At 41.6% G+C, this 27,508-nt stretch overlaps 1 protein-coding gene across 1 annotated transcript in view; it reads left to right on the forward strand.

Annotated features, from left to right (window-relative positions):
- LOC104694222 (von Willebrand factor D and EGF domain-containing protein-like) overlaps positions 1–27,508 on the forward strand; it is a 170,396-nt gene that overhangs the window by 31,092 nt on the left and 111,796 nt on the right. Inside the window, exons 2-6 of the mRNA XM_039555503.1 lie at positions 4,916–5,100; positions 13,931–14,156; positions 16,690–16,922; positions 25,717–25,806; positions 27,048–27,183. Coding sequence (XP_039411437.1) covers positions 4,916–5,100; positions 13,931–14,156; positions 16,690–16,922; positions 25,717–25,806; positions 27,048–27,183 — 870 coding nt within the window. The remainder of the gene's footprint in view (positions 1–4,915; positions 5,101–13,930; positions 14,157–16,689; positions 16,923–25,716; positions 25,807–27,047; positions 27,184–27,508) is intronic.

Below are 27,508 nucleotides of genomic sequence, written 5' to 3' on the forward strand. Positions count from 1 at the left end.
ACTGATTCTTCCATATGAAAATCTTTCATAATTTTCCCGTGAAGAGAAAGTCAAACACACCAGAAAATGTTTTGTTCCACTGTGGATTGTAAGAAACAAAAAGCAGAAATGTGAAAATCTCCCAGGGATGGAAGGACTTCAAAAATCTAATGTCATACAAATGTCAAAAATATGAGTACTCATACATAATCTGAAATACAGGTTTTTTTCATACCCATGTATGTATACATACATATAGCTACATGTATTTTTGGGGAAAACTCCAGGTTGTGCTCCCACAAAGTGGGAGATGATGGCAAGAAGGAAATCTGCGTGTGGGGACACATATTTCCTGTCACAGAGCAATCACAGCCGATCACCAAATGCTGCTGTTGGTTAGCATTGCCTGCATCAGTCACTGGCTTTTCATTCACTCTCCACACAAAAGTTATTTTACAATTTGCCAGCTATTTTCCAAGGCTTTAGAATGCCCTTTAGATATATTGTGTGGCTTTGCCCAAAGCAAACATGCACCTCAGGCTTGTGGACTATACTTCTTTCAGGGTTTCCTGGCTGCCATCACCTATTGATATTATTTGATTTGCAGTCGCTATTCAAAGCAAACAAACAAAATCTCACAACTTCTTAAACCTTCCTCCACATAAGCCACTGATATTTGCTGGGAGCAAGAGGGACAGGTAAAGCTCTATTACACTTGTACTCACTTGTCTTTAGAAATGAAAGGAAAGGTTTAGCAAATTATTTCCTTACGATTTTTCAGCCTGCCAGTCTTTAAGTTTCCTGGCTTTGTCCCTGATATGGCTGCTGCTTCTTCCCATGGCCATGAGCACCAGCCAGAAGGGACAGACCCTCAGCAAATGCCTGGTGTTCCCAAAACAGCATGTTTTCCACCAGTAACTCTGCCCAAGAAGTGTACAGGTGACTCAGCTCTTTGCAGAGCACCCAGCTACCAACCTGCTTGAAACCCCAGTGGGTGTTTCAGGTGTTAAATGTGTGGGTGGGCGGCGGGTATCCCAAAGTGGGGAGTATCCCAAAGTGGGGAGTATCCCAAAGCGACACCCTAAAAACACCTTTCCAGACTCTTGTTTGGCTGGTTCCTGGTACAGCCCTGTGGAGCCTCAGTGCCACCTGGTACAGTAATGGCCAGCATTGGGATTCCAGGCTGTCCCCAGGACCTGCGGACATGAGTGTCTTCCTCCAGCTGAGGTCACGTTGAGATTTCCTTTAGCTGAGAGCCAAACCCCCTGTCCACAGCAGTATATTCAGTTCAGATATCCACCTCCTGCTCATTTTCCATGGGGTATTTCTGGATGCTTCAGCCTTCTCCTCTCCCCAGCAAGCCCACAGGCTGCCCCTCCTTTCCCACACATTAACAGATGACTCTCAACATCCAGACATTAACAGCAGCATTCCTCATGGCTTCAATGGAGACAGATTTTTCCCCAAGGAACCTGCTCCATCATACCACCAGAGCTACTCAAATGTCGTTTCCTCTTAGCAGATACAGCAGGTTTTATTATTTGTTTGCTTTCAGTGTCAAAAAGGAGTTACTCAGCATCTCTTTGCCACAATTTGCTGCAAAAAGTTGTTACATTTAAAAAAAAAAAAAAAGCTTTTAAGTCTAGTAAAGCAAACACATCCTTATGTCTTAGCAACAGCTTCTTGCCTATATTGAGTTTGGTGGTGGGTCAAGAAGCAGCTCTTTGCACCAAGCACATCCAACATTCAATTCCAGCAATTCTCTGGACAGACAGCCACAAAATCTCACTGTAATGTTTAATTTCTTCCTGAAGGAAACCAGAACAGTCATAATGACCAGCTCCCTAAAATGTCAGGTTGTTTTTTTTCTTTTTTTCATGGGCCCCTTTAATACAATAATTGAAATAGAGCTGGTCTAAATTAAATTTGTAGGTTCATCTTACATAAGAAAATAGTTTCCTTTAAAAGCAACCTAGTCTGAATAGCCCAGAGCAGCAGTGGCTCCGTACTAGAGGTGGATGTGGACATCAAGGTGGACTACTGGGATATTGAGCACTTCATAACTGTCCCCAAGCTTGACACCTGCACCTGAATTTAAAATTAACAGGGAGGTGCCATCTGATTTGAATGTAGCTGCAGCCACCATATGGTACAAGTGAGCATCTCTCAGACAAGGAACCGACAGGGCTCAGCTGTGCCATCTTGTTGTTTTGGGTTTTTTTTTTTAATAACGTTTTTATAATAAAGTCTGATTACAGTGATGCCTTTATTCATTTATTTCTTCGGGAAAGCCAATGGTAATTAACTTGCACCACAGCCTGCAATTTGCATGTTAAAGTTTACAATCATCCTGTCACAGGGCCATAATAAGCACCATTTTACAAGGGGAACTCAGTAATTGAGGGTTTGTTTTGCTCGTGGCTCGCTGCAAAACCTGGGTGAGGTTTTTTGCGCCATCGGCTCCGCCGTGCCTCGGTCTGATCTGCATCAGGGACAGAACAAAATCCGGCAGGTTGGCTCCAGGGGAGCTGACAGAGGATCAATTTGCCATCCTGCCTCCTCAATGACAGCCTGCCAGCATAACTAAACCCAGGCACAGGTCCATAAGCAGACTCTGACAGTGAATTCAGGATAAAATACACCTTCAGAGGTGGCTGTTTGAGCCAGCGCTCTTCCAGAAGCAAACACATGGCTTTCGTCCCAACTCCTGTTACATTTACTGGATGAACACCCCTCTCCTTAGGGACCTTGTGTGTCTCCCCCACGTGCTCCTCCAAATGCCTCCCTGGCCTTTGCCAGGCCCACCTGCAGCATTCAGCTCCTCTGGTGTTAATATGAGAAAGCCTTTTCTAAACTACTGCAAACAAAACCATGAAAGGGATGAAAAATAATTAGCCATGTGTCAGTGTCTAATATATTTGCATTGTTTAGACAGAGTAGTTAATCACTGGTAAGACCACAACATGTGGTATGAATTTGGATTGTAACTAACACATATCGAGCAGAAGGCAATTAGTTACATCTAAAGGCACAATTTGATATTATTATTATTGAGAAAGTGAATGCAATTAATTATATTACAGTGTCCTTGCAGGATTCCTGTGGCAATACTATGCAAAGACCTGTTTGCTTTTAGGTTCCTTTTGCTTTTGTTCAGACAGGAGCTAATCCAGGCAAGCAAAAGGCACCACAAGCCAAGATTCTGTTCCCATTAACACTCCTGAAGCCCTGAGTGGTACTGGAGGGGTCAGCAAGGGTCTGCATTTTTTTAAGGGGTTTTAAATATAGGGTAAACTTTTCATTTGAGTAAAATAGTTGGTCTGCTGAAATGTCACTTCTTCCCTTGGGCTGGGAATTAGCGAAGGACAGTCTCCATGTGGTCTCCAGGAAGGACTTCTGAGGGAAGAAATTTGATCCGAGATTTAATTAGAGGTGCAATATTTCCAAGTGTTCCCTCTCTGAAATGTCTCTTACCTATAGAAAAGAAAAGCTTTGGGCACTTCTTTTTTATTTAAAAAGGCAATTGTATTAATTCAGTTGAATTTTGCATTGGAATTGCAATGGCTTTGACAGTTTAGTTCCCTGAAAATTGCAATAAAGGCTTTGTTACGCTACATTTTGTCCCCATTTGTCTTGTATACCATTGCCTTGCCTTTGGCACAATCAAAAAAATCTTTAAAAATACTGCCATAAATGGATTGACTTTGACCTTCTGAGTATCTTGTCAATAAAGTAAAAATGATAAATGTGTTTCAGAGTGCCACTGACGTAATATTAAAGCAGAGTCACAATCTGAGAAGTGACATTTGAAAAATTATATTATGGGGAGGGATCTTATTCTCTGTCAACAGTGCCACATAAATAAGCTCTATTTGCAGTGAAAAGAGGTGATTTTGCTAACTGCCAGGTTGTGCAATTCCTGTGATGTGGCCTCTGCCTCTTACATCATCATTAGCAATTAAAGATTACTGCAGCAAGAAATTAGCTGAACCTTCTGTTGCTGAGGCACAGAGCAGAGCAGCTCCACCTCGGTCCCCTCCTGTGACTACTCTGCGCTGCTGACACAGTGAAAAGGGACTTGGCCTCATCAAGAAATGGCTCAGATAACCAAGAAAAGGCTGTTTCTGTACATGATCAGATCTTCTAACAGAATCACCACATGGCCTCTTTTTATCAGATGAGAAGAAAAGAACTGAATATTCTGTAAAAGAGTCAAGAAATGTATGAAAATAAACAGGGCAGGCGAATAAAGAAACACACGTCAAGGGGCAGCAGGTTTGATTCAGACTTTGAGATGCACACGCAGAAGCTCTGAGGTGTTCGGCTTTATGCCTCAACTGAGCCTGACCTGTGGCTTGAATATTTGCAAGCCTAACTTGAGCTGATTTCTCAAAACCCTCTATCGTTGTTTTTACACCATTTCTTTTCTTTTTTGTCTTTTTAACATTTTTTGTTTTAATTCTTCTCAGCGCATGTTTAAAAGCATGTGAAGTGCTCTTTATACTTGAGCATGAAGTGCACTTTATACTTGAGCATGAATTTATACCATGATTAAAACGCTCATGCGTGTAGTAAACTAAATTAAAACCCCACGTATTTTCAAAGGTCACAAGGCTTTGGAACCTCAAAACACTACTTGATTTCTGAGGAGGAGTGGCTCAGATGTTAATCCCTAAAATTAGGCTGGAATCACGTTAAAAGGCGAAGGGTTTTGGTCCTGATTCAGATAGGATGAAAATCTAGATAACTAAAATCTTTATGTTACTAAGCTTGCACTTTTATATATTTAATTCTGGAATTGTTTGCCTTGAAAATCAGCCCAATCCTAAAATGAACCGTGACATGAAAGGATATAGGATTTAAGCAGCTATCAGCAGCGTCCAGTGGAATTAAACTGATGAACTGATTAATGATTGCCCTTTTCCAGCCTCCCCAGCTCCCGAGTGCTGGCCAGGGGGACACCGCATCCTCCGCAGTCCCCGCAGGAGCACCAGCTTCGACTCCCTGGAGCTGCAGCGAGTGGCCAGCCAGGACCTGGTGTGTGACCACTCCCTGCCACCGGCATGGTACCGCCTCATGCTCGGCCACCTGCCCGCCGAAATGCCCACCAGATGTGTCGAGGTCAGCAGAACCTGAGCTTCCACCCTGGGGAGCTGGAACAAACCCTCTCGGGGAGTTTTCCTCCCCATCCGTCTCTGTACTCTCCTAGCCTCTGTATCCAGTGGGGATAAGTGGGTGGTAATGGGAAATCCACTTTAATGATGATGATAATAATAGTAATAATAGTAATTACAACAATAATGGCAACAACAACAAAACCAACAGCAAGAAAACCACTACCACCATCAAAACCAACAATACCACTGTCATACCCAAGGGCATGAGAGACCAGGATTCCTATGGAATAGCCAATATTCAACCAGACTAGGCAATATTCCAACATAAAACCAGGTGTTTTCCAGCTCTACAGAGGGATTTTTAGTAATCAGTGTATGTCACCTCAAGCTGTGCCTTTTCCAAGAAACTGTATGGCTTTAAGAATGGATTCTGAAACCTGACTCTTTTCCCACATAAATTATTATGAGTTAGGGATTTCTTCTGATGATGAAATCAGAAAAATTAATATTTAAAGCGATCTTTGGGAGAAGTGAAGGAAAAGCTAAAGTTGAATCTTTTTCTGCTATCATCATTTCTCGCATTCTTTAGTTTCGTAAGCATGCTAATGGCTTTCTGGAGCAAAAAAACTTCCACCACATAAGACTACTCTATAAAAGAGACAAAAAAAATAATTATCTGGTTTTATGTGTGTTTAATATGTATGACAATAATGTTTAACTTGCAATCATTGTTGCCAGAGCAAATGAGCCCCTCGCTAAAGTCATTGCCACCTCAAATATCCCAACTGCAGGAGGTTAGAATAATTTCAAGCATAAAGTTAAACAAAATTATTCAGAAAATAATAAACTAATTACCATAAATTACTTAAAAGATGAAATATTCATCCTAGAGTGTCAGGATCTTTGGTATCAGGTAATTCTACTCCAGCTGGAGAACCCTCTCAAAATTAGCAAAAACATTTTACATTCATTCAAACTGGACCTGTGAAGTCATCACAACTGAAGTATATCTTAATAATCTAACGTTTAATGAAATGCTAAGAGACAGTTGTTATTTCTGTAGAATTTCTAACACTTTGCATACATAAGCTATAAATCTTATTAACATGAATAATTGGCAGGATTGTTATTGAAATATTAATTTCATGGCAGGTCATCCTCAAATATCCCAATGCACTATGAAGTTTTACAGGTTGCTCTATAAGTGTACATGCATATTCTATAATATTATTTAATTTCTCATTATATTTCAGCAATTTTGAGTATGTAGCAATGCTCAACTCTATGAAATTGCTTTCTAACAATGCATGCTTTGTTTCTTTTAATCTCTTCTCTGGAGTTTTTCATTCAGGTTTGTGAAGGTATATTCATTAATTTAGTTTCTTATCTTGTAACATAATTCGTGCCATTGGTTTCTTCATTATCCTCTGAATGACAGTAAATCTCTGCTTCACCACGCTGATGAAGGATTACATCTGTTAGATGTCACAACTGGAAGAATACGCTTCTTTTAGATCTTCACCTTCTAAATCTGCCTCTACATTCTATCTCTTCCACTTAATTAAATCATTGTTTGATTTGGTTTCCCATTTAATTTCAGCAAAACCTCTGGAACAAAATAATTTAAATTAATAACTGCACAGCTTCCACTCCTTAATAAGCAGTTATTATAGGACATTCCAGTCTGGCTGGAGCGAGCTGATTTTAATTAAAAAAGTCAAAGACAAAACCCTGAACAGATAGAAGAGAAAAGAGACCAAATAAAGCCTGACAATACGGCTGCAGAATTAAAAAGAACATTACTCCAGTACCTTGTAAAATATATGCCTGGTGATATCTTGTTGATACTGGCCAGATACAATTAGCTGCTTATCGATGGATGAGATTAACTTCTTAATTCAAAGTGCTGGTGGGTAAGGATTTCTGTCACCCAATTGAGCTCAGGAGGGATTTAAGCCATAATGGAGATTTAGAGGTCCTGCCCCGTGTGGGGGAGAAGTGTGGGAGGACAATGGCACATGCTGGGGGACACGAGGGAGGGGAGCTCCCAGAGCCTGACTCCTCCAGAGATACTCTCAATGCCTTTGTTCTGAATCTGGCCATGGAAAAACCTCCACAATAAAAACATGGCCCTGTCTGCATACGGTTTTGTAACCATAGGGACTCTTATATTCTACACAGGAGAACCAGGTCACACACACAGGGGTTGTGAGAGCCCCAGACTACAACTGTGTCACAGCTGAGAGGCACAGCAAACTTTGCAACGAGAAACAGCTCTTCTCATACACTAATTTAATAAAAATGGGGGGAAAAAGGGGGAGAAAAGACAGAAGAAAAACCCATAAGCTACAAAGAGAAAAAAAGACAGAAGAAAAACTCAAAAGCTTTTAAGTCAGAGAAAGTGAAACTATTAATTGCATTCCTGAACCCACCATCCCTTGAATCCAACTGCTGTCCATAAACCTATTCCTCCAGCGGCAAAATGTTTTTGATTGAAAGAGCTTTTCAATTTAGGCTTTGCCTGCTGAATTTCTCAGGGCAGGTAACAAATGATCCTGACCTTCCTCCCTCTGTTTCTTCCTTGCCTTTCCCCCTGTGCTCCCGAAGGAGACACAGCAATTACCAGATCCTGGACATGCACTCCTGGCCACAGCCACTCCCCTATCCAAAAATATATCCTAGTAGAAATTCAATACAAATTTGTACATTTTTGGATCCTCAGGTATTGAGGCTGCTGCTACAGATCATGGTTTGTTCTTTAAGAACTGCCAAATTTTCTGTGAAAGGCAGAAACTCTAAATGAAAAAAGGATAGGGAAGCTTTTGCTAAGATTAAGGCAGTGTACTAAGAAGCAAGAAACAATGCACAGACATGGCCAGACCATAGTAAAATGACCTTCAGAGGAAGAACAAAAGATGGAAAAATTAAAGCTCAACAGAAAATCTATTAAAAATACAGAGAAGCACTTAACAGCCAATATGGGAAAAACATACATCAATTACAGAAATTCCAGCTTCTGAATTTAAATAATACAGGCTATATGCATACATCTGGATACATGTACATACGGGCAAGCCCCATGGGAGGCATAAACACTAAAAAGAAATGTGAGGGAACATCACAAGCTAATGTTATTGAAGATCTGCTTCACAGTCAGATAAGAGATCAATCTGTGGATTTCAGCAGAGCACTGCACGCTGCTGCCTGTAATGCAAATTCAAATGCCACACCACACTCACAGCTAAGCCAGAAATGGACTGAAAACTCACTTCTTCCTGTGGAGAAGTTCCACTGGCCCCAAGTGCTTGCCCTCACCCACAGCAGAATGTCATTTTCTGGAGGCAATGGCAGGAAAAAAGGGGAAAACTTCATTTTTTGCATATTAACAATCTCCAGCAACCCCTGGTTCAGGGACTTCTGGGTGCAGACATGGGTTGTTCAATTTTCTTGTGAGGGCAAGAGGAGGGGCAGACACTGATCTTTTCTTTGTGGTGACAGTGACAGGACCCAAGGGAACGGCCTGAAATTGTATCAGGGGAGGTTTAGGTTGGATATTAGAAAAAGGTTCTTCCCCTAGAGGGTGGTTGGGCACTGAACAGGCTCTTCAGGAAAGTGGCCACAGATCCAAGCCTGACAGCTCAAGAAGTGTTTGAACAATGCTCCCAGGCACTTGGTGTGACTTTTGGGGTTGTCCTGTGCTGGGCTAGGATTTGGACTTGATGAGCCTTGTGGGTCCCTTCCAACTGCAAAAACTCTTGATTTAAATTCATTTCTCTCCCATGAGCCAGCCCAGTAACTGCAATTTTTTGGCATACACAATTCTGTAGCAAGCTTTTCTACAGGGTACTTATGGATATGAGACTCTTTTTGGGAAATGCCCAGTAATACCTGCCTGTGATGGTGTATCAAGAGTATTCCCAATACCCTCCTTCAGAAATTTCATCCTCTAAATGAGCAAAACCCTCTCCAAATCTGTGTATGCTCGAAATTCATGTACAACTGTAAATGTGCAGGCAGAAGGACGCATTATGCAGTAAGAGTTGGTATTTTCTCAATAGTTTCATTTTTAGCAATATAAGTTTACTTTTTTACATATATACTGGGATCAAGCATAGGCTTAAATGTTAATCTTTGGTGTATAAAACAAGGTCATGTTAAAGCATGTCAAATCTAACCTGCCCATGATGCTTAATATTTCAGTCCCTGGAGAAGGAGAAGATGTATTTTTCCATACTCAGTTTCATTCCCTCCTCTTTAACCTCTTGTAGAACATTTCATACTCACAATCAAAACACAGTATCTCAGCTGCATGCCATTAATTTATTATTTTGCTTCAATTTTTATTTTGCTCTGAATCCAGCCCCACTTTGATTTGCAATTGTACTATGAATTTAAAAGCATGTGACTCTTTCAAGGTATCATTTAATCTGTAATTCTTTCTCGCACACATACGTCAATATTCCAAATCATAATGGTAGGTATGAGGAGCCTTTGTTTTTCTTGTTTGTTTTTCAGACACGCAGAAACCCTTCTGTAGAAATTACAATTACAGCCTCTATTGTTCAGAGGCATGTGCTTAAAAGAAAAACAAGACAGGCACCAGTTTAATTGCTACTACAGATATTCCTGATGTAAACTGATTTATGTGGACTTTGGCCGCAGACTGAAATAAAAAAACCCCCCCAAACTTATTTACTCTAACTAACTCCAAAGAAATCAAAAAAAAAAAAAAAAAAAAGCTAAAGTAAAGTTCTGAGTGGATAACAGATGCAAAATCACAATGCTTTAACTGCCAACCAGCAGCACACCAAAAAGCCTTCCATCTCCATCCAACTAAAACAATGCATTCTTCCTCACATATGGTGCTACTTATTTTTAACAGCATAATTTCAGCAATGCCCAAGTGACAAGAACAATCGAGCTTGATTTCTTCGTGCAGTTATGAAGAACCACAGTGTTGAATCAATCAAACTGGTTGATACTCCAAACCCCAAGCAAATGGAAGGAGACACCATTGTTCCCTTGTTTTGGAAAAGGGGGAAAACACTTTTTTTTATTATTATTTAGGTTTTCTAAATTGGATTATTTAAATTATTATCTGGTGCCTAATTAGGAATCAAAAATACTTAATGAATGCTTGCCTGCTACATAGAGGTGTTGCAAAGATTAATTGGGTAAGGTTTATAAAATGCTTTGAAGATAAAAAACACCTTTTAATTATGATTAGATAAAGTATGGAAGAATACTAAAAAGGGTTGCAACAGCCTAAAGTGCCCCTTTTGTGTTGGAGAAGTTCTCCTTTGTGCAAGCTGTGTCACTGGACACCTAAACTTGTGGAGTTTGCTCTTCTGTAGAGGTAGCTGTGTAACTCCTCTTTTTCCTTTTGGAAATGCTGCTGAGTGGTGTGAGACTCCCACGCCTCTCCAATATAGAGCAGCAGTGACTGTAGATATTGCAGATAAATGCTCTGTCTTACGTGCCTATCATCTGCTACCTCTGTATTCAATTTTCTGGTTACTCTCCCACATGACAGGTACAAAATTCATGCAAATTGTGCCACAGTGGGGACTTGAAAATTTTGGCTCTGTTTTCCTAAGTTTCTATAGTTTTTGTTTTGTTTGGGTTTTTTTTCTGTTCTTATCTCTACTGCTGATTGAACACATGAATACACATTTGTCCTTGCCTTCCCAGGTCTGCCTTCTAATTCACAGAGGCCTCACGCAGCAAATCCTTTTGGCTAGTGTGTGGCAACTTGCCTGACTCAGAAGGACCACACGCAGTTCATAGCAGAAAATAAATTCATGTGTGTCGTAGAGCTGCCAGGAAAACAGAAACACTTGATTTATACCAAGATCCTTCCTTGGCCAGCCTGTAATCCTGAATTACAGTTTGTTACAATAACTTCCTGTCTCACAGTCTGACTTTTTCTGGGTGTAAAACCCCTCGTAAGGGTTGGTCATTGCCTGTAATTTGTGCACATTACATAACAAACTGTCTCGCTCAAGTGGTTTCAGTGCAGGATTGGCCAGGGCAAACACAGGAGATCCCAGTGGGGGTTTATCAGAAAGCTGCATGCTGACGTCAGTGATGCTAATCTACACTTTCTCCAGCAAGGAAATGGTTCACAGACTTCTGGTGAAGATAAAAATGGAGAAAATCACCATCTTCTTATTCCATTTTTTTCCCTCCCTGTGTTAACAAGGGATCCAGGTCCACTTTTATGTATGGATCACTTTCTGTCTTTTTTCACAGCCAGAATCCACTGGCATCTGTCTGTTTATCTACATGGCCCCCAGCACAACAGAGAGATGGGTGTCTCATTAATGAATTATCTTCCCAGCACTGCTGAAAGGCACCAAAGTGCTATCACCATCACAGTCATCTCCACCTCTTGTTGAGAGATAAGAAAGTGAGGTACACAGAGATTTGTTATTTGCCCAAGGTCAGGCAGCAGCCAGAGAAACTGAGGCACTGAGTGTGCCTGGCCAGAGGCAGCCCAGCAGTTGCACTCCCAGTGGAGCAGCACTGACGTGTTACCAGTTACATTGGTAAAGGCAACACCAGATGGATGCAATAGCTCATTTTCAGCAAATTCTTTTTCCATAAATTCTTTTATGGAAAATTGTTAGAGTATTTTTTCAGTTGGGTAGGCTGTGCTGTGTCTCCTCACTAAACCATTTCCTTCAAGGCTCTGTGAGTTTGCACACATCTGTTGGGCTCTAGTGCTCACTCATCCCTGCTGCTCTGCTCCCCATAACTAATTCTTCCCAGCTTGTGTGGTTCCAAACACCACCAGGGTGAACTCACTAATACCTGTGTTTTAGTGTAATTTCAAAAAGAATGTTCCAGTCCAGCAATCTTTACTCACACATGCAGAGGCACTGAAGTTCGCAGTCTCCCTGAGCAAGAGGAAATTCAAGGTGCAGGTATCTCATCCAGAAGATGAGTAGGAAGCAGAGACCACTGAGCTCCAGTTTCTATCCTTCTCTCTGTTCCCGTGCTGCTTCTCTGGATGTTGTTTTTTCCACTCTCCTGGGTCATTACAAGTGTATGCTCACACACATGCTTTGCAAACATGCTGCTTCACACCACATCTTGCACTCTAGGTCAGAAGTTCACCAGGATGCAGCAAATTCCCATCATCTGTATTTTTCCCAGCATATCTGTATTTTTCACAGCACCCACGTCCTTTAAAGCTGTAAAAAAATAAACAGAACAAACCACTTGAAAATGTTATACACAAGGTGGCTTTTAAAGAAAGGAAGGGAAAGGTCTAAAACTCCACCTAGCAGCATTTTCAGGTTGATCTCTTCTACTTTGCTAGCACAATGTTGGCACATTGCTCCTCCCCAGGGACCTGCTGCATGGTGTGAGCTCCAGTGACACCTGCAAGGCCACCAGAACACCAAACAGGAGGGCAGGGTCAGCCTCTCTGCTTGGCTGCTGCCACTTTTCAGGGGGAAAAAAAAGCAAACCTTGGACAATTTCAGCAGTGTCTCTCTGGAATGCTTGTTTTCAGAAGCCTGACGATAAGTAGCTCCAAAGGGAAATCAGACTGTCTCATGTAATATTCTTGATTTTTTTCAACTATCCTCCCTTTGCTGGCTGTGCACCCCTTCTCCCCTGCCCCTGCTTTCTGCCTTGAATAGCTCCCAGGTACAACTCAAACTGCAGGAGGGCACTGGTGCATGACTTAATAAATTTATCCTTTGACTTTCACCGCTTCCCCTGCTGTCACAAATAACTTTCGATCTTGAAAGTGAAGCAGCAAACCAGGGCCAATGGGAAAAAATTGTGGGGTTTTTGTTTTGTTTTTTTTTCCCCCAGTGTGATTTATAGCCAAACACTCACCCAGGGAGGAGTCACGTTCCCCAAGCTGGACTAGTAGAGATGGTTCACTGCCACTAGCTAGAAAAATGTAAAGTGATGGCAGCAGTCACGCTCTGCTGAATATGACTGATATCTGAGAGCAAATTATTGTCAGCATTTGGTAACAATTTCCAAACTATAGCCCAAATATCGCTGTGCTTTGCATATTGGCAAGCGCTAGGTAATGGTGCAGAATAATGAGTGACCATTGTAATTGGCTTTGTATATTTAATAAGGCCCTGATTATACCTAATCTCCTCACCAAGGTGCTTAAATTAAAGACAGCTTTAGAGAACCATGTTCCTTTAGTCAGGGGAGAACCTAACAGGTAGAGAGGGCAGCTCAGATCTGAGATTCCTGAACACACATCCCTAAGCTGGGAAATGGAAATCAGCCTCTCCTGGTCATGACTCATCATGCTGTCACTTAAAACATTTAGGACCAATGGCTTCTGCTTTGGGAATTCCTGTGTTCAGGGTATTCAGGGAATTTGATAATAGATAAAAGCCTGAAAGGAAAAATTTAGAAAAAAAATTAAAATGTGATTAAGTCATACACATCATGATAAAACATACGTTTTGTACATCCTTCATATGTGTCTGTCTTCAAGAATGAGGGAGAGGTTCAGGCTAAACATTTCCAGTGTGTGCTGGAAAGGCAGGAGCTGCCATGAGCAGGGCAGCTGTTTTGCAGGCAGGTGATCAAGCCTGCTTACATGTTTACATCTTCTTCATACAAACCAACCAAAACCTGAGGAAAACACTTTGGAATCCTGTTATTGTGCTCTTTAAGAGTTTTATCTGTATAAAGCCACCTCTCAAACCAAGAAAGACATTTTCATCCCAACCTACACAGCTTTTCCACTGACCCTCCACGTTCACCACACTCAGGTTCTTGGGTTTAGTGATTCTCCGTGTGTTTTTACCACACTTGCTGTAAAAGATTTCTTTTGTGTGCACCCTCAGATGAACAAATGTGGGACACAAGCTCCAGTGTGGCTGTCACTGAAGTCTGAATCCCTGCCAGCTCCTGGGGAGAGCAAAAAGCTCACGGGCTGTGCTACCTGGCAGGTCTTTGGGGGCACCAGGGACTGCTGCCTGTTCCGGATTCCCATCGCCGTCAGGAACTGCGGCGCTTTCTTTGTGTATCTCCTGCAGCCCACTCCAGGATGCATGGGCTACTGCGCAGAAGGTGAGGACCAGTAAAGTATTCATCAATAAGATTACTTGTGCCTCTCAGGCTGGGTGTTCAAAGGCCCCGGTGTTGCAATGTACATCTCAGTGACCTTGCAAGTCAAGCGTCACTCCTGCTAAGGCACGGAGTGTGTAGAAAATAAATCAGTGGCAGTCCAAGGTGTTCCTGAAGAATAGCTCCTATTACCAGTCCAAAATGTAATCTGGTGTCTATTACTGCAGCATTCTTTGCTTGGTTACAGCTCACATGTAACCTTTCCCACTGTCTTTGGCTCCACTTTGGCTTGAAGTTGCAAAGAGAGTGAGCGGAGGCATCTCGGCTCTACCGAGGCACTGTATCCTGGATACTGTCTCTAAGGCCTCTTCTTATCTGTAATAATCCAGTATCCCCTCTCAAAAAAGGTAATTCTGAAACTCTGCAAGGAAAAAAAAAGCCAAACTAAACTGATAACATCTTTTTCATGACATTTATATAATTGTTCTCGTCAGAAATAATTTTCAGCCTACTACGAGAGATGTAACCCCTGTTCGGTAGCTAGGAAACAAAGGGAAAGCAGAAAGCAATTGCTCATTCAGTTAAACCTCCTGAACTTTGGAGCATGGCCAGGTGCATATAGATTTCATCAGAAAACATGCTTCTTTCTCAAAACGAAAAAATTACTTTTATACTTTCCTTTCAGTATTTTTGGACAGAAACACAACACTGAGGAACTAGGGTTATCAGCTTTTCAGTCAGGCAAACCCAAAGCTTAAATAAATTTTAAAGAGAAAGATAACTATTTTCTTATCTTTATCAATATTTTAACATTCCCACTTGAAGAAGAGGAAGGAAGAAAGGCTCAAAGAACATGAGATTAATTCACTATTTGAAATTAAAAAAAAAATCCATTAAAATAAATGAAACCGATTCTTACTCCGAAATTACTTTTTAACTGAATAGAGTAGCTTTTCAGTTTAAGCTTGGCTTTTTTATAAACTCTAAGATTTCCACTACTCTTGTTCAAAGAAATTTTTTTGCCAATACATTTTGGGTGAATAATTTTGTCCTATTTGATCATTCATACCTGTTCAGTGATGTAAAGCTGCCTCCATTTCTCATAAAAGAAAGCTTATCCCTTCCCACCTATCCCAATCTCATTCTCAGTGAGGTCCAGTCCTTCAGAGTCTTTAAATTCTTGCCTTTAGGATGTTTTTGCAGTGTCATGCATTGGATAGAAAACACCCAAAGCTGGAGTTTTTTTACTGGGGGTTTCTACCTCACTGGCTTAAATTCAGCTGTAGATATTGCACCCCAGGAGGCTCAGCTGGGTCCAGCTGGCATGGCCATGGCTTTGTGTCAGGGTGAATTCCCCAGCCCCTTCTGCTGGAGATTCAGGAGCAGGACACTGGTCAGCACTTCTGAGCTGCAAAACAAAATGAATTTAAAACTCTGTAACTTGGCAGAAAGGACAGAGCTGGGAAAAGCAGCATTGGTGTTTGCAATTCTGCTCACACCCTCCCGTGAGCTGATCACCTAACTTTGTCCTTCTGGGGTAATTTCCTGCACACAGTCATGATGTGAGCCACAGTTTGAGGCAGCTTCTGTTAGAAACAGAATAGAAAAAGGTATAAACAACTGGTCTTTATTCATATTTTAAGTAACTTGCTTCTTTTTCTTACCTCTTGCTGTTTGCCCTGGACAGATGCTAACACATTGGTTCTCTGTTCTGCTGTAACAGCTTCATATTTTATTCTCTTGGGCTCCCATGTATTATGTTTTCTACACTCCTCCAAAAAAGTTACTTAATTTATCCTTTCAAAGCATCTGAACCAGTGTTGGTGTTGAACCATCTTCATGTTGTTTGAGTATGGGTCTCTAGAGATGAAAAACATCCCCTTACACTTTTATACCTCTTTTTGCTTCTACTTCCTTGGTGAGGTTAACAGAAGGAAAGGTTTCAGACTTCATTATTTGTTGAAGCCTACAGAAAGCAAGCTGTATTTTTAGAGCAATGGCATTATTCTGGGCAGAGGGAAACTATATTGAGCAGACCTAGCCTAGATACATCCCAAAACAACCTGGAAAGGATCTTCACAGTATAACAGCAGGGGCTGGGTGGTTTCTGAGAGCCAGTTTACCTCTGCAACATAATGATTTCTCATATCTCTTCTGTGCTTATTGCAAAACTTGGATCAAAAGGCTGTGCTTCAGGGAAATGCAAAGCTGATGGCCTTTGCCAGAGTAATTAATTTATATTAATCTGAGTGCTTCATTTCAATAATTCTCTCACTGCAAAACAAAAATAACCCCACATACAAAACCGGCAGGTCAGATGGTATAACAGCAATAGGTAGTCAGTACACAATAAGCAATTTTTGCATTTCATATGAAGTACACATTCTTGCTTGCATGGTTACTAATTAAATCACAGGAACATAAAATGTAGTGCATCTCCCATGTTTAATTGCATTGACATCTCCTTGTCAGGTGAACTACTGTAATGTCAAAACAATATTTTGTGCTACATCCCTCTTTTGTTTTCCTCTTCCAGACAAGCTCACAAGCCTGGCTTTGCAACCAGTGATCACTCCCGAGCTCATGCAAGGCCGAGTCCACCTGAAGTGCAGCTACAGCCCCCCTTCCCCTGAGCCCTCAGTGCAGTACCAGGTGCTCTGGTCTCGCCTCTCCAGCCCTGGGAAGAGGGAGCAGGTCCACCATGAGACCACCCCGCAGTCATTTTCCTACGTGGAGATGGACGGCTCAAATCTCCGCTTGGGAGACACGGTAATGCCACCCCGCCTTCAGCAGCACAGGTCACACACTCAGACGAGATCAAACCCTTTTTCTAAATCTTTGTTGTGCTTTTATTAGCACTGCTCCTCACTCCTTATGTTTAGAGCTACTGCCCAAAAAGAGCTGAAACTGTTCCACAACAAGATTATTAAATAACGTTAACCCGGATCAGGACCTGCAATATTTCGTTGAATTGCAGTGAGTTCTTGGAAGGTATTTTGCCACATTCTAAAGGCAAATTGAATAGTTGCAGTTACATTACACCTTGAATACTGTGAGGTTTGTATAAGTGGTGGGTACACATGCCAGAGCCAATTTTTGCTTAGTACTTTCCGTATCTTGAGGCAGTGAGATTTTGCAGCAGAGGCAGGCTCAGCTGCATGCACTCAGTAATTTTTATATCCATGGACCAGAGACACAATAACATCTTTTCACAGAAAAAAAAAAAGATAGTACATTTTAAAATAGAGGGAGATTTATTTTATGGTTTTTTTCACATTGTTCTGCCTCTCTGATTCCAAATTCCTGGTTCAATAGCATACTGAAAGATAGAGTTCATTACAAAACAATCTTTAAGAAGTATATTTGATGGCTTACACAGCAACAATGATCTACTCTCAACAACAACAACAAAACAGAAACCAATACAGATGTGAAAAAAATTGACTTGTTGTCTCGGTTTTGGAGACAAAACTTCAGGAGGAAAGGGCCTCCCCTTTTTGTCCACCAATAAGACAAGTGGGTCACAAGAAGTGAAAGTGGGGAAAAAGAAACCAAACTGTTTATTAACACACGAACAAAACAGGGTAGAACAGGATAAAAAAACCCCTCAAAATACAACAGATTCCTGGAGAGGGAACAGACACACGGGCTCGGACCAGCCAGAGCCACCCCGTGGGCCAGCTGGGGCCACCCCCACAGGCTCCCTGGACCAGTGAGGAGGGAAGGGAGGCAGTGAGGCAAGGAAAAAAAGAACAAGAAAAAAACCAACAGAACCTTTTTCCAGCTATGTGGAACACAAAAGAAACCCAAAGAGCAGCACAGCACTCCAGCACACGCCCTCCCGAGCCCTGCCCAGCCCCTGAGCCCTTGGGCTGAGCCGTTCAACTGCCCCGCACTCAGTCCCATGGCCCCGCCCCCGGGTCCATCTTAAAGGCACGGCGTCCTTGGGCATTGAGCGGATGGTTAAGGAATAAAGCGGCTTCATAACATCACCCCACAACTCTTGTGTATGAATTCATGGCCTTTTATGGTATAGAAACAAGTCTTGTTTCTATACCATAAAAAGTTAAATTAGGGTCATAACTTTTATAGGCAGAGGGACATTAGTGATGCTACAGCAAACTGAAAGAATAAACAGGGGTAACAGGCTGGTGTTAGAAGTAGGTTGGAAATAGCCTTGGCACTGTGCAGCTCTTCTTTGAGATCGTGTAATCATAGAATACCAGGCCCAAACAGAGGGTTCAATGTTCATCAGGTCTAAATTTTCTTGACAAAAGCACAATCTAGACAAGGCAGCCCAGTAGCCTTTTACTGCTGAACCTGAAGTGTCTAATATCAGGGAATCCACCACTGCTGAGATTAGTCCAATGGATAACTGTTCTCATTGTGAAAAAAATGCTTTTTGTGTCTAATCAGAATTTTCCCTCATCTTTTCCATGTTACTACTTGTAAAAAGGGACTCTCCATCTTCTTTGTATCCACTCTTTAAAAACTGGAATATGGTGATGAGGTTTCCCCCGAGCCTTCTTTCATCAAGGCTGAATGAACTCAGTTCTCTCAGCCTTTCATCACACTGTGGCTTCCCAGGCCTTGGCTCATCTTTGTGACCCTTCTCTGGACCCTCTCCAGCCTGCCAACATGTTTTTGTGTAGTGGTGATCCAAAATGAACACAGTATTCCAGACGTGGTCTGAGAAATGCTGAGTGAGATTACGAGATCTTTAGCCAAGCTCAGAAATCTGACTGATGATGCCCTCACATGTTATAACATGGGGTAGATAATTCTGCCAGTTTAAGACAAGTTTGCATTATGAAGAGATATTCTCATCAAAATAATTTCACTTGCAATCACTTCAAATCTAGTTTTAACAATCCTGAGGGATTCAGAGAAAATAAGGTTCTGTTAACAAGTAGCATCACCAAATCTTTATAAGACCATTTTTATTATATTAAGTTTCCAGTAAGCCCTTCTTTGTCCTCTGCTGAAACGACGTGTTTAATTTAGTGGGTTTAGCGAGACTAAAATGTTCTCTTCCTTGTTAGATTTCTTTAAAGGTCTTCATGGTCTATTTGACTAATTATAATTATCCATAAATCATCTCGGGTGAAAACCAGGCGATGAAGCTTCAGCTGTAACTGAGAATTCAGTTTTACAGAATAAAGATTTTAAAAAAGCATTTCACTGTGTTTGCCATCCCAGTCTGGGTGTCTAACAGGAGTCAAAAAGGAGAAGACTCTCACCTCCAGTGCTGTAAATCTGAAGAAATTTAGCATTTTAGGGCCGCCCGAGAGGAAAGGTGATGGCACTAAAAGGGGAACCAAACCCTGGGCACCAAACTCCTCCACACAGAGGCAATGGGTAACTCTCCCCTGCCCAAGAAAGACGTAGGTGGAAGAATATTCTCTCAAACAGCATTAAAGGGAGGCGAGATCCACACTGATAAAAGCTTCATGAGAGAGGAGGCCATAAATTAGAAGCACTTCCCAATACTTTCCCCCTTTTCCATTCAGAGCCCAGTGGTAGCTTCCCCAAGGCTGTGCACTGCCAGGGGGCACGAGGGGCATTCAAGGCATAATTTGTCCCCCAGGACACAGGATGTGCAGCATTTTGAAAACTCCTTGCTTTTTTTCCAACCTTTTTGACTCATTATCTCTACCTGCCCAATAAGCTGCATTTGGGTCTCGACACATTCATGGCCTGAAATCAGCACCTTCTCTGTTCATTTCTCAACAAAAAACTACAGCCCAGCAAGACGATTTTTTTTTTTTTTTTTTTACTTCACTTTTTGGGTGGTTGATGTCGATGCTACTCTTTGTCTGTAAAAAAGTCTCTAGGTAATAGGTCAGTCACATAATGGAATAGCTATTGATATATTTTAATACGCAGTCAAACCCTAGAGAAGAGCTAAGGTTTACCAGCCAGCATTCCTGAACTTGTATTGACTAAACAGCCAGTTATTTTTTAATAGCCATCATATGTCCTTTCTTCCCCCCATCTTTGGGCTCCAATTTTGTTATTTCAGACAGTAATGCTGGCAGCATAATGTTCATGAAACCATTGCAGTCTTAAATAAATCTATAACATGCCACTATTTCTCTATAAGCTCTGAAGGAAGCCTACTCCATCTGACATGAAAATCCTGGCATTCCTAAGCCTTATTTATGTGATAGTGACAGAGGTCATTTCATTCCTCGAGGCACAGCCATCTATAAATTATAGCAGCACACTGTGAGTAATGAGTTATGCTAAGAAAGAAAGGTGTTTGGAAGAAAACTGTTCAGATTTTGCTCGGCACAGCAATCCAAAAGTTCACATGGCGAGGAGCAATTGTCACCCTGCATAAACCATGGTGCTCACTGTAAAATAAGAATGTTTAAGCAAAACCAGCCTTTCTGAGCTCTGGGATAGAAGTGGCTGCTTTGCACAGCACTCTGCAACAGAAGGAGATTATGCCCCAGCATAAAGACAGCATATTATTACGTGAATATATAAAATAACTATTTTTCTCTCACAAGAGAAAGTGTGAAATTCCATAGGGTGGTTTGGATTGGAAGAGACCCCAAAGACCATCCAGTTCTAACCCCCACTCCATGGGCAGGGACACCTTCTGCTAGACCAGGTTGCTCCAAGCCCCACCCAAATTGGCCTTAAATACCTCCAGTGACAAGGCAAAAGTTCTGAACTGTCCTGTTGTTCCTGGTGCTGAACACAGCCCAATCTTGCAGAGCACTTATGCTTCATCTCTCAAGGAAATAGGATTTTTGTCTTACTGCCAGCACTTCTAAGAGATGTCCCAGCTCAGCTCAGGGGAGAGAACCAGCTCATACCAGATGATAGATCCAGTACAATTATTGCACTTAGATGGAAAATCCTGGGTATATGGGCTCATAAAGGTTAAATCATATTAAGTCTATATCTGTGTAAATACTCAAGCACTTAGAAGGCCATCTTGAAGATTTTCCCCTTCCCCTCTCCCAGAAATAGTAATCTTACAGACCCCCAGTCAGCACTGACCCTCAGCATCTCCTCTTTAGGGTCACTTCACACCCTTGGCTCAGCTCTCACTTCCCAGTTCAGAGGTCTGCATCAGCATCTAGACTCCAAAGTGACAAAGTGGCATTTCCCCTATTCAAGTACTAATCCCCTCCCAGCCACTGAACTTGCCAAAATCAACAACAGGAACAGGAGGACCTGCCTGTTTGTAGGTCACACCTGAGCTTACAATTTCTCTCTCAACCTTCAGGTAGAAAATGAGAAGCATGCCCACAGAAACAGAACTCTGGCTGAACTTGAACAGAGATTTTAAAGCAGAAAGGGTCAGAGGGTTGATGAGCAAAACTCTGCAGATGATAAAACACCTTGCTACTACCCTGGGAAAATTTCCTTCCTTAGCAGAATAATGACCTGGAGTCAGATTCCACACACTGCTTGGCCATTTGACAACTGGGAAGAGCTTCCTTCTTCCTGTACAGCGAGTAGCAAAGTGAGCAGAGCTGGACTTCCCACAGTGCCAGGTCACACAGCTGCACCTGCTCCCTCCCTTCTGCAGCCAACAGCCCCTCACAGTGAGTGATTTGTGTTCTAAAGCTAGAAGGTCTAGTTCATTAATTAAATCAGACAGATTCTCCCTACTTTCCCCTTCCTGCTAACCCTTCTGGAAAGCCTTCCCAGAGACTTTGTTCCTACCCCTTTCTACAAATACCTACAGCCAGATCATTTTCTCAAGCTAATAAGAACTATTTTTCTTTTCTTACAGCTTCCCCAGAAATGTCATCCTTCAGTTCTACTCATCCTTTGCTCTTTTCATCGAGGCTGTAAACCACAGCTCCCTCCCACACACACTTCCAGCTCCCAGCAGAGTGGTGACTCCAGGTTTTTCTGACCCCAGCCCATTAGTGTTTAATGGAGCAGGCAATGGCAGCTCCCGTGCCCTGACTGCTGTTGGGAGACACCTTTCACCTGGCATGGTGATTCCCTGCCCAGCCCTCCACCCACAAGCCAGGAGTGTTACCTGTGACTCTGAGCCTTGCAGCCCCATCCTGCTGTCTGACATGGGTGATGTAGCTGTAGGAGGGTGGATCCAACCCCAGAGTTAATAATCACCCCCAGATCTGCACCTGCACCTTCCAGCAGCATCCAGATTTCCCTGCCCAGGGAATGGCCAGCAGCAGGTGACCCTAAATAGTTCCTTATGTTAGGAAGGCAGCTTCCCACAGCTAGTCTTTGTTAACTCAACCCCTTGTATGAGCACAGGGGGAGAGGCCGATGAGAGAGGAGATAGGGCAAAGCTGGGTCTGCTGGCAAATTTCTCCCTCCATGCCCTAGCCTGGACTCCCCACACTACATTCAGAATTAGTTAGAGGAAAAGGTGAAATCAATACATTATTATCATCAAAATAAGTAGAAACAACTGATTAGGAGGAAACTTGAATTCTGAAAGCTATGAGGAAAAATACCCACATTTTAATGTGCAAGTTATTAGGGAGAAATTTTCTGGAGATGATGACAGGTCCTAGGATTAAAATATTTTCCCAAATTGTGTCCCAGAGCCCCCTGACTCTCACCAAAGTAATGACTGAATTCTGCTTTTAGACAAAGAAGCTGCTCACGAGGTTCATGTCAAAATGGGTACAACTCTGAGTCCATGGAAGGGGGAAATCTTCTCCAACACACAGGAAAGGAGACAGTTCTTGGCTAAAAGAGCCTCTTTTGATATGAGTTTTGCGCCTAGAAGTAGTTTTCTGCCCTATGGGAAGTTTTGCCAGCACACAGGAAAAAGGAAGCATCCCATGATGGGAAGCAATCCAGTCATCCTGTCCAAGGGCACCTGTCCCTTTAAAGGAGATGATAAAAAAATAGAATTCAACTTTTTTTAACAGATCCAATGAGTTTGGGGAAACATACTTCCTAACTTGTCACGGCCATCAGCATACTGCTGTCAGTGGTGCTTTTATCTCTTTGCTTTAAAAAGGCTGCATCCTGAGATGGGTGTAGGGGGGGAAGAGAAAAAGAGAAAGAAAAATTTTATCACTGAAGTGGAGAAAAAAGAGTTAGTATTTAGCTGAAGGCAAAAAAACCTCCCCTCCTTGGAGTGACTATCATAATTATGTGACAAACTGTCAGCCTGTAGCTCAGTAGCTGATGAACTTATCTGCTGATTGTGAAGTGTACACCTAACAAGGAAGAGGCAATACAAGCAGAGGAATGATATAAAAGACAGAAATAAAATGTAAATTGTGATGGCTGTCCCTACATTTTGAATTTTTAAAGTTTGTGCTAACCTCCAAAAGTACTGAACATTGAGCTGGGGTAGACTGATAGTCCATGGATATCTCAGTGTATCATCAGGGAGTAAATTTTTATTTGAGTGTTTGGTGCTTTATCAATAAAATATACCTCTAAAATATATATGAGAGGAAATACAACGAGACTGGGTACTGATATTTCCCAGAATATCACTTTGGGGAAGATCACCAGGCAATGCCTCTGTCAGTGCTGGGCATCCCTGTGCATGTCCCTGCTGCCTCTCACTGCAGCTCCCTCCCTGGCACAAACGCCCCTCATGCTGTGCTCAGAGGGAATCTCAGTGTGGATATTTTTTGTTAAAAGCACTGAAGCCAAAAGTGCAAACAGCCCAGTGAGTGCAAATACATCATCTGCAATGCGGGTGCATACGATCTGCTCAATGAGCTCTGCAAGGGGGTCAGTGCTATTTATTTTTTGGTAGAGGAAATCTGCATTATCTGAACCCTTTCTCTGTTGTCACCGCCTTGTCAGGTCCTGATTTTGCAGACTCTCCCTGTGGCAGCTGCAGGAGAAGCTGCAGGAGCATGATCAACACTCACTTTCTGCCTTCCCAGCATAGGAACTGTTTTGAAAAGTCTGTAAGCTGAACACGAGCCTTTAGGGAAGAATTGCAGATAATAAATATCTAATGATAACAGGGGCTTATTACCTTGAGGAGACAAGAACTTGCACTCCTTTGGGGGCAAACTGGATGACTATGAAATATCTGAGGAATTTTAACTGTAAGGTATCTTTGTGAGGTGTGATCTGTGTCTGTTTTTCCCCCAGTACACCCAGTATGACCTCAAGGCTTCCATCTTGTTAATGTAACAAATGACATCATTTTCACTGGGCCAAACTGTCTGGAGCTGTCTGCAAAAGAGTGAGAAAAACTGGGAAAGCAGAAACATCCCAAAAGGCACATAAGCCTGGGACTGAGCTGAACTGGAAATAATCCACTTGAAGAGCACAGAAAACACTTGTTTTCCCCCACAGCCCTACAAACGACCCTGTATTGCCAGTGGAGAATTTCCGCTGTGCACAAAAGAGGTACAAAAGAAGATTCTTCAGTTTGGAGGAAACTCATGACCTCATGGTAACGAAGAGGCACTTTTAGGGTGCTAAAACAAATATTCCAGTCTTTTATGCAACTCATGCCCATATGACCACATGAATCTAGGGATATCCTGGTGTAGAACCTGTTTTGCAGGTAGTGGTCATGAGGGTCATGCCTTAACCAGCAGGTGAGAGCTACCAGCATCAGCATGGCCAGTGAGTGATGCTGGAAAATCCATCCAAAGGTGTTTGTCACAATGGAAAATAAATTGGATTGGCCCAGTTCTTCCTTGTGGGTTACTTGAGGCTTAAAAAAGGCAGCAGCTATAAATATGTCATCTGAGTATTTGGAATTTGACTTAATATGTCACAATCTGTTACTCCATTTCCAAGAAGACGACTAAAAAAATATTCAGAACTACAGTTTCAGAGTCTATTGTCATTTGCTTGAAGGAAAATTTCTGTATTTTAATCTTATGATCCTAGAAATGATTTTAGCAATTTGGTTTTTTTGAAACCAATGAAACATTAAGTTGGCAGATGGTGTGCGGGCTCAGCAGAGATAAAGGTAGTGTGGCTGTGCTAGGAATACAACATAAGTGTCCTGCTACATTGTATTTGGGGGAGTTTTTTGTTTGGGTGAATTTTCTTTTTTCTTTTTTAATGCAATATAAACCCTGTAGGCACATCTGCATCATCTTTTATAATACAATAAGGGAAAAAAAGGAGCTTCTCATATTGCTGACACAGTTTCTGAGGCTGGATGACTGTCAAACTAATTTAAATTTTAAAATAAAATGCTTACAATCGTGGTAATCATGGTACAGAGAGAAGATACTTGATCCAGTGGACAAACTGGATTCTGGGATCCCAAGAGCAAACGTCTGAATTCTAACATCTATGAACAATGTAATTCTTCCTTAGCAAAATGAGTTAAAATCACAAACCTGGAAGTTTAAAAACTGCAGAAGAAAACTCATCATAAGCATTCAGTGCTATTAGTTTTTGAGACAAAAGCCATGGTTCTTTGCTTATTAAATGCATCAAAAATTCTTCCAAATCTCAACATTTACACATAAATATTCTCAAAGCCTAAATCCCCAAAATATATTTCAGCAGTAGAATGAAAGCTTAAAAACTCTTGAGCAACAGGAAGATGCATAATTAGATGAATGTTATTCAAGAAATGCTGTAGCACGTGCTGTTTATTTATTTATTACAGGTCGTTTGCACTGTCACAGCTTTTAGGAGGGGCACTCCTGAGCAGCAGTCACTGCCTGAGGACAGCAAAGCTTTCTATGCCGGGATTAAGGTAACACCCATGGCCCTGAGTCACTGACTAGGGAATATTTGAAAATCATGATGAAGACACATAAATCCTGATCATAATAAGCAGTGCTGTTTCGATGTTCACTTTGAGAAAATGGCTTTAGTTTGTCTGTAAAACACCCTGAAACAGCCACTGGCACCGTGTGCACGTGTGGACACTGATGTGCCACAAAGTAGGAGCAAAGCTACGTGTCCTAGTAAATGTGCACTGAAGAGCTCTGGGGCTTTTGTGTGATGGGAGGACACACCTACAAACCTGCAAAGATGCACCATTTCATTGTAACTGAGCCAGAACAAAGTGAAGATAAAAAAATAAACTTTTATCCATCATCTTGCTATGGGCAGGCATTATGAAACAGTTGCTGAAGATACATTCACACCAAATGTGAGGACCAGGTCTAATCCCACTCAAGGATTAGGTTGTCAGCCTGGCAGTCCAGGAGATTTTGGGATGTTCTGAGTATCTGAGTGTCCTGCCTCCATGAATGGGGTCTGAAAAACCTGGTAGCCCATTCTGTGTAGAACAGTTTCTGAGGAATTTTTTTGAAGTGTCAGAATTTTCCAGAGAATGGAAATTCCCATTCCCGACTAGGCCTGAGTGCTGTCTCTGCTCTTTTCCCAGGACAATGGACAGACAGAAAAGGCACAACCCGAGCTCTCTCCCTGGTGCAGGGGTCCCCAAAGACGTAGTATTTTATGTGCAGAGCAATTCTTCTCCCTGACACAGCAGGGAAGGGAAACTGGTCAAAAATTGCACTTATTTTGCACCTGGCACAGACTACAAACCATGACCATGAGGTTATGCCAGACTTTATGCCATGGTATTTATCCTACGGCATTGGGATAAGAGCTCCTTTAAACCAGGGATATTAAAAATAAATAAATTCTACAGTATTATTCTCAGACTTAATAAAAGACTGCTTTGAGATTGGGAGATGAGAAGCAATTACACACTGTATGTGGAAACTGCAAACATTTTCTTAATTGCCAAAAATGTTAAAGTATGTTAACAGCAATTTTTCCTTATAAAGCTGAAGATCATTATTGCAAAATTTATTATTATTAAGAAGTTTATGATAAAGATTATTATTATTTTATGAGTAATTATATATCTTCGTAATTGATTAAAACCACTTAAAACTTCATATATGTCAGTGTTGCCTGATTAATCTGTCATCTCCCTTGCCTGTCAAAATTTTCTAAAAACTGTTTGCTTATTTCCAGTTTTTACCAGAATCACTAGAAATTGCAGAGGATGGCAAGGAACATGTTTTGACTGTCCTGAGCACGGTACCCATTGCCTGTCCTGGGCAGGATGATTCCTGTAAAATTACTTTGCAACTAACTACTGAGGACTTGGGTAAGAGTTTTACATATTGGCATCAAATCAATGGGATTAGTTTTTCCAGTATTTAAGTTACAATGAATTCTAATAGAAAATATAATATATAAATAATGTCAAAGGGCAGAAGCCGTAAAATCAGCAAACTAGGCCATATTTTTATCTGCAAAATAAAACAGCTGATAATATCAGACAGGTTTTTGAGGGAAAAAAACCCCAAACCCATAAATCTGACTAGCAATTACCTGAACAGAAGTCTGTTGAGATTTATAGATGAAATAACTGAGAGTAGAAGAACTTATCTTAAATTCCAGGAGCATAAAATTCCATTTTAAGGTTTTTT

Source organism: Corvus cornix, chromosome 7 (assembly GCF_000738735.6).
Source record: "Corvus cornix cornix isolate S_Up_H32 chromosome 7, ASM73873v5, whole genome shotgun sequence".
Classification (NCBI taxonomy): domain Eukaryota; kingdom Metazoa; phylum Chordata; class Aves; order Passeriformes; family Corvidae; genus Corvus; species Corvus cornix.